The sequence below is a fragment of the Pundamilia nyererei genome, unplaced genomic scaffold (assembly GCF_000239375.1).
Source record: "Pundamilia nyererei isolate P.nyererei 1_Seehausen unplaced genomic scaffold, PunNye1.0 scaffold00007, whole genome shotgun sequence".
NCBI lineage: Eukaryota > Metazoa > Chordata > Actinopteri > Cichliformes > Cichlidae > Pundamilia > Pundamilia nyererei.
The window spans coordinates 1,133,395-1,144,278 of NW_005187408.1; the positions used below are offsets into that span (position 1 = coordinate 1,133,395).

A 10,884-nucleotide genomic window follows, 5' to 3' on the forward strand; every position below is an offset into this window, starting at 1 on the left:
AAAAAAAACTCAGACCAGTTCAGTTCCTTCAAATACCTACGTCAAAATGGGTTCAGTAGGCGCTTAGAGTCAATTTATTGGATACACCTTGGTAGAACCAGGTTGGTTTCCCTTTTGCGTTCAGAAGTTCCTTAATACTGGTTGGATAAATTCAATAAAGAGCTGGCAACATTCAGAGGTTTTGATCCATAATGACCTTTGCCAACACATTGTTGCAGTAAATTTGTCAGCTGTACAGTAATGATGGAGATCTTCTGTTCAACCACATGCCAAAGGTGCTCTGTTGAATTAGTGCTTGTCGAGGAATGTGAGTACAGAAAATGCATTATCATGCTCAAAAAACTGGTTAGACAGAATCTGAACTGTGTGACATGGTGTGCTATCTTTCTGGGAAATGGGAGGAACGTGCTCAGCTATAACACTCAGGTAGGCTATTGTGATTAAATGATAATTGTTTTCCCCGATAAAAATATATGAGAAAAAATATGTAAAAAATATTGCCGAAGTTTTTCTTGTCTCTAAGTGTGCTAAGAAAATATCCCACACCATTGCACCACCACTAGCTGCCTGAAAAGTTGACACAAGGTCAAATGGATCCATGCTTTTATGTTGTTTATGAATTGAAATTCTGACTTTACCATCTGTCATTTCATTTTATGATGAAAATAAACTCCATAGTATACAGTCTCACTTGTGAAGTAATTGAAATCCAAATGCTCTAAATAGACACTATTAGCACAAACATTGAGCAGACACAGCGGCCGTGGCTGCCTCTGTTGGTGCCAAATGGCAACTCCTGAGGCTTAAAAACGAAGCCAGTGTTGGAATTAATCTACTTATACTCCCATATTAAAAAATATATAAATGATATAAGGGGTGCTCTATAACATTGATTTGAACTGAACTGAATTAACTCATTCATTCATTCATTCATCTGAGACAGCAGTTTTAATGTTCTTATCTTCTCTAAGGATATCTAATATACAGTCCATAGTGTCCCATTTATCATGCTCGTTGGTAGGTTCTTAAGCATTAAATTTAAACCTTTTTTTCACCTTCCTTTGGTTACTTTACTTTCTACCTCTTAGATATAGCGCGCAGTTATAACACACTTTTTAAAATATATGTATATGTATATATATGGTATATTTATGCTTATATCCTTACTCTCATTCCCCTTATTGTATCTGTAACATGCAACTTCTGTTGGTGCTGTGCTACTGGAAACTAAATTTCCCAGAGGAACCCACCCGAGGGATTAATAAAGTTTCATCTAATCTAATCTAAACTGGTAGGTTACTTAACAGCTGATCAAACCCAGCCATTGTTATTTGCTGTTTGCAAAACAGATGAAATCATCACTTATAATTGCTTATACTTTGCAGAGTTAAAAAAAAAATAAAGTAGAAACAAGCACTGGAATTTCCCTGTTTGTCCCAGTGCAGCAAATAAAAAAATGTAAAAAATGAGTTGCTTGAATATTCAGAATTTCAACATTTTCCTTTTGTTGGAGTGGATACCTAAATTAATTAATTATTTTAGGGCAAATTGGATTCGCAGAGATTTTAAGAGCATAAGTCACTCGTTCAGTTCTGAGATCAAAACACCAATGAATCACTGGCCACGCAAGAGAGTTAAATTGCATTCAGGCAGATCATTCAGGAGAGCCGATATCTACAGTGATAAAAGTGTACAAGATATCCTTCTCAATGTTCTTTACTGTGTATTTGAGGGAATTGATGCCATCCGCATTCATGGTCCAATGTGTTTGAAACAGTTTATCAGGATTCTTTGGATTTGGGTCATTGTGCGCGTCTCTTTGATGTTTGATCATCCTGTACCTGCCCGTCAGTAAGTCAGGTCGAGAAACCTGCATTCCACGTAAGACTATTCGTTTGTAGATATCATCGTCCTCACCACCCCAACCCCAGTAGGTGTTTGGGAACCCATTAATTTTCAAGTACTGATGTTTGTACAATGAAGCGACCCCACCAAAGAAGGTCTTATAGGGTAAGTCGAAATTAAATTTGTCCATGCCTATAGCCAAGTGTCGTGGATTGTCAAAACATCTGTAGAGGTTACGGTCATTTAGGGGAACCAGATCTACGTCAGAGAAGAGGAAGCAGTCATAATCATATTCCTTGAGCGCTTCGACATATCCTGCATTCATCAGTTTAGCCCGATTGAAGACTCCCTCTCCATCTTGGTTGATGACATAGACTCCGTAGTCCACAAGCTGTCGCTTCAGAATAGGATGCAAGTAATAAAGCCAGTGCTTCAAATGCTCGTGCCGATTCCGGAATGGGATGATGATTGCCACCTAAAGACATGACAATAACTTTTACTTTAACATTTGAAAAATTAGCCCGTGATTCACCAATAATTTGATTTGATTGATTCTAGGGTAGCTTTGCATGATTCAGTATTATCTCATACCAGGTGACAGTTCATCCTCTCTCTAGCTCTGTTTGCCTTCCCTTCAAGACTGCTTTCTTTTGTCTGGGAGCAAACCACAGGTGTGTTTGCTTGAAATGACCATATTAGTGTCACTGGGATCCAACTGTAGAAAGAATTGTCTGAATTGGAATGTTTGTAGCTTTCTGAAGCGTGTGCTTTTAGCTCATGATAATTGTGCTCATACAATGACAGACCTCATTATTTAAATGTGACGATGTTTAATATTAGCATGTATGTCACGTGTTATCTTTAAAAGCTTAAAAAAAACATGACGTTTTTTCTGAGTTTATTTCAAATGATACTGAATCGAATGAAGCCAAATAAAGAAATCTGTGAGTGAGTTAATCATTATATGATATATATGATACCATTTTATCTCTATATATTACCTCTAATTTCTCTTTTGGTTGGGTAAAATCAGGTTTTATTTGATCATTTACACCTGTTTAAGTATTGAAAATAAACTATGAAAAAAGAGTGCCAAAAACATGTAAAAATAAATACACAAACAAATAAATAAATCCTTACTTAAATAGTAAATTTAAGGAAACTTTTCCCCTTAAATGCAAGTTGCTATCAGTTGCTGGTTTCTTTCTATCCTCTCTTCTTCTCAAGTCATTCACCTACCTTCTGCTTTGCAACACAGTCTTTTGGCTTGAACCTTCCTCCTTTTTGAAGCAAAGGACTGACTTCCTTTCTCACATGTTCCCAAGTCCTTCCGAAATCAAACTCAACGAGGAGTGGACCTATGAGATCTGGGGGGTTTTCAGGGCAGGGGCCCAAAGTTAAGCTGACAGCAGATGGTGTCGGTGCCATCTCACTGCTTTTGTTTGAGGCTTTGATCCTCCTCTCCAACAGCTTCGCGACTTGCTCCTTTACCATCCCTGAAAATGTTTTGTTTCCCAGTGTCAAAATATGTTTCTCAGGAACAATAACCACAAAGCTTCTTCTGGAGTAGAATAAAACCAGCACAAAACATGCGACACTAACAAAAGAAAAAAGTACTAGAAAATTAAATAATCTTTTGAAGTTTCCTGCCATCTTTTATCTTGAGTATACTCAGCGGCTCTAATTTCCCTTGTTACAGCTCAGTTGCCAGCATATCTGTATGTTTGCAAGTCAAAGGTATTTCAAACAAAGAGCAACCCAACCGGTTTTTATTTTTGCTGTACGACTTCCTTGTTCACGTCACCTTATCAGGATAGGCCTCGCACCTGTGGTTATTAATTAAACATGACATCTTTTGACTAATTTCTCCAGTGTACAAGACTCTGTTGACTGTTTCATACCTAATTTGTTTGTAATGTGAAAGTAGATTACTTCCTGGCTTTCTGAGTAATTCAGTAAGAGAGCACTAGTACATTTTCCTAACATCACTTTCTTTAATGTATATCTTACCTCCAAGCAATTTCAGATGGCCAACAAAGTAATGTAGTGACAAGAATTAGTGATTATTATGGGAAAGGTTTAATTAAAAAAGTAAGTTCTGTTTGAAAATACGGATATAGTGATATTGGGGGAAAATAAATCTCTGAAAAGTTGTTAAAGTGTGCCCTCTCCTGGTTTGAATAATAGTGTTTAAGTTTGAGATCTGTCTACATGTGGTAATTTCTGTAATCCTCTGGACTGTCGCTGATAAGTATCCAATGCTCTAGATGACTGTCATCAGAAATTAAGAAACTGTTTCCATGTAATTGGGGACAATAGTCATGGAACACTGTCTCATATTGTTTGCAGCAGGAACTCTTTACAGATGAATGATGGGTCCTCTTTAGCAAAGTAATATTGGAACTGTTGGCAGGTTATGTATGTTTAGGATTGTGATTTTATCAGCAAAGCATAAACCAGCGTTTAATGACGTTGTTAGTACACACAGCTCCCTGTTTTCTGAATGATAATATGAACAAAGTCCAGCTACTGTATAATTACACTTAGACTTACTGACATCAGTAAATAAAGCTTGCCCAAAAAAGAAGAAGTCATTGTTTAAGTCATGGGACCAACTTAAATAGTGAACAGAGGCCATGCTCATCTGAAAGCATAAAAATATTCCAACTGACTAATATTGAAACACAAACGGATGAAATGCCACGGTGTTGAACTGATCCGATGATTGTCTCAAGAACACAGCTCCGTCCTTCCATCTCAAATCACCACAAGCATTCTACTCGACTTCTACTCGACCATTTTCATATATCAAATAATTTCAAAGATGGTTTTTGTGTGTGTGTGAAATGGTCCATCCACCCACTTCCAGGCAGCTTTTTGGCACAGTGAAATCTACCGCCATAATCGAACATGAACATGTCAAAAACTATTAAAGATAAAAGCCTGAGAGTTTTACTGCCCTTTCTTACTATCAGAATGAATCAGGATCTGTGATTGTTGCTCAATCTCAAGTTGTACCACCAAAAAAACAAATAAATAAATAAATAAAACAAACCACCACCCCCCTAACCCCCAAATATCTTTAAAGATATTTAGTTACTTTCTTTTTCTGCATTCCTTTTACCAAATGCAGAACAGAAATGGCCAAACTTTCGCATCTTTAATGTAAGCTTTTGGAAGTATTCCTTCTACATTTTAAGTTTAATGCATTACTGTTACACACAGGACACATGTTACATGTTTCTGTTTGTCTCACAGAGCTTGTTCACAGAGTTAACCTCCTAGGTTATGGAATAAAAACAGAGCCCGGACTTGTTAAATGAACTGAATGCTCTCCCCGTGACCCCACTCACTGACAGTATATTGAAGAGTAACATTGAAAGACTGGAGGAATACGTTTCAATCCAGTTCAAAATCAGCTGAGTGGAAAGACAGGCACTGTTTTGAAATGTGAGCAGACCTCCATTGCAGTAGGCATTCTCTGGTCAGCTGATTTGAAACTGCCACGTCTTAAACAAGCCCACAGACCTTTGGGAAAAATTTTTGCTTCACAGAGTGAAATCAGATACTTGATTCACAATAACAGCACAATTAGCAATCAGTTCTAGTTCAGCAGTTGAAGCTGGAGCTGGCATCATCAAAGAATCGGTTATAACCTTTCAGCATATTGTTATTGAAGTGGTCTGAGAGGGAAGTGGACTCTTGCGCCTCATCTGGAGTGAGTTTTTAGGGCTTAGAAGATCTAGCCTATGAGTGGAAACGCTGAGCAGTATATCTTTAAAAAAACAAAAACAAAACTGATAAACAGTGTAAAGTTGTCATGGTCTCCGTGCCTGCCCGGTCAGCCCCACAAGGCTACATTTGCTGTTTCGGTTCTCTCCCTCTCTCCCTGGGCGGAGCTCACTCTGGGCTCCCGCCCTTGGCCCACACACCTGACAACAATCACCTGTCATCACCAGGAGCACTATTTGAGGCTGGAACACAGATCCTCTCGTCGCTGGATGATTGTATTACTGACGTTAGTGTTCTCACAGCTCCTGTGGGCTTGTGCTTCGTGATTTGTGATTCGTTTGTGACTTCCCTTCTCTTCTGCTTCAGACCTCCCCCCCCGGACCTGCGACCTCCCTGCCGTGTGAACGTGTGTGAGTGTGGGCAAGAAGACGTGAGCGAGTGTGAGAGAGCTACCCTGTGATTCCCTGGAGTTTTGGATTCCCTTCACTGTATATTGTGCACTGGAACTGTGAATAAACTGTATTTTGGAGACATCTACCGCTCTGCGCTTGAGTCCCTACAACCAGATCGTGACAAAAGTAGTATAAAAACTATCAATGCAGATGTGGTGGCACATCTTTAACCTGTTAAAGTGACTTTTTCCAATCCTGTGAACAGAGATGGGCAGTAACGTGTTACTTGTAACGCGTTACTGTAATCTGATTACTTTTTAAAAGTATCGAGTAAAGTAAGGGATTACTATCGCAAAAACAGTAATTAGATTACCGTTACTTTACTGTAGGAACGCTGCAGGAGGGCGGGGCATAGACTGCTAACCTCCTTATTTTGACTTTTTAAACTTCGTTTTTGTTCCTGTTGCAGCTTCAATATAAAAAGATTTTCTTTAATTAAAAGTCGTTGTTTTTCATATCTTGTGCTTCTTGAAAAAATGGCTTTGAACTCTGATTCTTGATGATCGCTTGTCTATAGCATTTTGTTTCAATTTTAACCGTGAATAGTGAGAAGACAACGTAGATGGGCTGATTTTGTTTGACAAAAGCGAATGTTTGCACGACAAATGCATTCAAATGCCGAAAGGCCAGTGGCAAAAACAAATAGGAGCTGCAAGGCGACCAGAGGGCTCCACAAAAATGATCCAAAAGACGAAAGAGAAAATATCAGTTTGTCAACACCATGAACAAACAACATTTTCAGATATGGACAGATATGGGCAAAAACCTCCAATATTTTCGCCCAGTTTTGTTGTTTGTGATTTTTGACAAACCTTTATGCAATAAACGTAAACAGTACACGTAATTTATGTATTTCATTTCCTATTATATGAGGTGTGAAAAGTTCTCCTGAACCTAACCGAGTAGTCAAAGAAATCACAAAAAATAAATAAGTAAAAATTGGTGAGCCTTTGTGAATTGTGGCCTCATCTTCCTAATTTTGCCCAACAGGAGTGGCACCAGATGCGGTCTTCTTCTGCTGTTGTCCATCTGATTTCAAGGTTTGATGTGTTGTGCATTCAGAGACGCTCTTCTGCATATCTTGGTTGCTATTTGAGTTACTGTTGCACTATCAGCGTGAAGCAGTCTGGACATTCTCTGTCACCTAAGTCACTTACGCCACTTTCTTCCCCTTTGATTTGTTTCTTTGATTCTTGATTTTATCTTTATCTTGATCATAACCATTTCCAAATGCCTAAATGCATTTGGTTGCTGACTTTCTGCATTGACTTAGAACTGAAGTGTTCCACTGTGGATTTTCCTATTTTTTAAAGGCAAACACCAATTTTAATTGACAATGCAGATTATTTTGTGGACAAATTAAATAGCTACAATAAATGATCAGCCAACTAAACCGTATTTTCATTCCCCCCCCCAGTTCAGTTCAGTTACATTTTATTTATATAGTGCCAATTCACAACAACATATCAGGGCACTTTATCATCATAAGTAAAAGAACTTTAAATGTCATAGATTGAAACCTGATGATATAGCAAGCATTTTGCTTCTGTGGGAAGAGGGGAGGGAAAAAAAACCTCCCTTTGAACAATAAGAAACCTCCAGCAGAACCACAGTAAGGGCGGCCAGCCAACTGCCTCCACCAGTTATGCTGAATGAAAGGGAGAAAATAAGAGCATAGAAAAACCACAAACAAAGCAGAAATTGAGAGGGAGAGAAGATGAAAAGGTAATGACATACAGTAATTACAAAGACAGCAACAGAGAGGAGTGTAGATCATATCCAGTACTGGTCATCTTACTTCAACTCAATATCCTGGCAGTAATCACATGCCTCTGACTCAGCTTTTGTCTTGGCAGGGAAATAAAATCTTGTCAGGAACTTCAGAAATAAGGGTGGAAAATTTAAATGTCTCAGAATAGCTAACCATATTGTGCTGAATTTAATTACCCAATTGCCAAAAGTGTATTCTCGACAGCACTAATGGTCTGTGTTCCCAAGACCTTTTGACTATAGTAGATAGCTTATTATCATTAACTTGCAGCTATGAAATTGAGTAAGACTGAAAAAATCTAAACAAAGCACAATGACATTTTTTCTTTCCTTTTTGTTCTTTTCAATTTTTTCACCCTACACTGTGCTGCACTCTGCAGTGCTCAGAGGTTAATATGTTTGTGGCAGCTAACACAACACGCAACCATCAATGAAGCAACAGTGGTTCGGATGATTTATTGTCAATAAATGTTCCTGATAAATTTTTTTTCCGGGGCAAGAGCAAGCATTTGCTTTAATGACTGCTTTCGTTTCAGTTAAACCAAGTTCAACTAAACTCGATTAAAAACGTTGTAAACAGTGACCTCTAGTGGCTCTCATGTACAGATGCCATTCTATAATAGTCAAGACTGTTTCAAACCGTAAACTATGTGGCTATTATTGTTGTTTTTAATATTTTACTTGTGTTTTCATTGATATATTATTTTTTGTTTTAATAAAGTCCTTAGTTGTGAATTGAATGCATGCCTCAGGCTCATCTAAATTGTTAATGCTCTGCTGGCTTATGATTTCTGGCTAGAAATCATATATTTAGCATGATGTGCTGGGCCACACAGCGCAACAAGGGTTTAACCACGTTCATTTAAATGCAAGTGTTGCCCCATGGAAATATCTGTCTTTTTTTAATGCAAAATGAGGCACTGCTTGGTGTGATCACCCTTCTCCATGTGTCTCCAGGGGCAACCTCAAGAACTGTAAAAAAAAAAAAAAAATGAACACTGATGTTCCTCTATGGTAGCAGTTAATGGAGCTCCAAAAGGGAGTCAGTCTCTATAGAACACCATCTAAAATTCCCAATTTTACAGTACAAATTAGTAGTGTTATTGTTGTTGTTATTAGTGTTAAGTGTTATTGTCTATGGATTCAACCAACAACAATTCTAATGCTAACACTTAAAAGAGGACTCTTTTATTTTGGTAGTCTCCCTCTCTTGCCCACTGCAAGGAATGCATACTCCTTTGCAACCACCACAAAACTGATTCACTTATTTATATGCTTTTTTGATTTATTTGCTTCTTTTTTATTGCAGGCTTAAACTGCTTGTAACAGTAGTTTTGTTTTGTTTTGTTTTTTTCAAAAGTACTTTAAATCTGAATAGCAGATATTTAACTACCAACTCTTATTGGTGCTTACTGGTAACTGATGTTCCCTCACTATCCAATTTTCCCAGGACTTAGTGGATGTGCCTTTATACTCTATATTATATATTTACAATGATTCCAGTCATAAAACAAACGTTTTGTTGAAGCTTCAGCTGAACTTGAGCTCTCATATTCAGTCAAAGTCGCTTTAAATGCCTTTTGTTAGACAGTGAGAATGAGGAGACTCACCTAAACAGCAGGGAATTAAACAAAGGACTCACCTAAAAAAAAATTCCCAGTGTCCTATAAGTGTATATTTACCTAGCTGTGGATTTAATCTTTCTTATCTCTTTGAAAAACTGCAAGTGTTAAGTTTTATGCGGTTGTGATATCACTGGTGCAGACAGTTTCCTTGCACTACAGATGAATATTGAAGCAGGCTCAGACTTCAGAGTTCAACTATTCATTTTTTTTTCTTTTTGTGTGTGTGAAAACAATAGTGCAAAAAGTATGTGCAGTTATGTATATTACCACTAGATGGTACTAATGTACCACCAATAAGGAATAAGCCCATTAGGAACATTATCCTGTGCCAGTCATGTTTCATTTCAGATAGTGATAAATTGACACACTCCAGCCTTAAACCATTCTTCAGACCTAATTTTAATGATATCAGTTTCTTTTCATTAATAGAAAAATATAAATGAATTGAAACTACAAAGTAAATACAAGTACATACAACCAAACAGAAATGTGTGCATGCTACTGCATTTTTCTTCTTCTTGTGCAGCTCTGTTTTTAACCACACTTTTGGATAAATGGGCTGTTGTTCACAGAGAAACCTGATCCTGAGGCATTTATAGATGGAACCCCGCTTTGGTCTTAATATCTTCTTTTTTTTTCGAATACTTCCCACTGGCTGGTCATTTTTGCTGCTCCCACCGACTCCAGTTTCAGAATAAGAACGATGCTTACTGAGACACATTTTGATTTTATATTCAGACAAGTGGGCATGTTGGATTTACAGCCAACTCACACTGAGCTAGCAAACTAGTGAACCCCTGTGAATTTAACCACACAAGTCTTTTTTCTGGCACCGAGGCATCCCTTTGGAAGTGGGAGGACCTGCTTGTTTTGGACCCGAATTTTACTTAGCATGCATACTTGTGGTGTCAGAGAGGCATTTATGCAAACCTGCATAATCTCTTAATTAAATATTTGGTTATATTTTTTAAGAGAAATACTCTGGAATTTTTTGGTTTGAATGTTAAGGTGGTGCCAAACAATTGTTCTTTAGCACCATATAAGTAAAATAACACATTCATCCATTGTTCATTTGCAACACTACGGGGACTTTCTCACTAAATTTTCATACAGGTCAAACCAAACCAATTGGATGCTAAAATGCTTGCAACATGGACAGGACTGAGCCAAATGTTTCTGAGAACAGAATAAAAATATGTATGTTGTGGCATATTAGCAAATATACAGATACATATATAACTTTTTTTTAAAAAATGTTGCAGCCTGAAATGTCCTAGTGTAGCATCTCACAGAATATCCAGAGCTCAAGAGGCATAACAACATGTCCACGTACACCCCCACTATCAGAAAATTTGAATACACTGCATACACAGATTCTCTGCAGTCACACACACACACACACACACACACACACACACACACACACACACACACACACACACACACACACACACACACAC

General features: G+C 37.8%; 1 protein-coding gene across 1 annotated transcript; it reads right to left on the minus strand.

Moving 5' to 3' along the window:
- Positions 1-1,489: 1,489 nt before the first annotated feature.
- On the minus strand, positions 1,490-3,549 carry LOC102193708 (beta-1,4-galactosyltransferase 1-like). Its single transcript, XM_005722470.1, has 2 exons — positions 3,085-3,549; positions 1,490-2,320 (listed from the first exon to the last, which is right to left on the minus strand). The coding sequence occupies exons 1-2, from the start codon at positions 3,496-3,498 to the stop codon at positions 1,655-1,657; spliced, it is 1,080 nt and encodes a 359-aa protein (XP_005722527.1). The 5' UTR covers positions 3,499-3,549; the 3' UTR covers positions 1,490-1,654.
- Between the last annotated feature and the right edge of the window lie 7,335 nt (positions 3,550-10,884).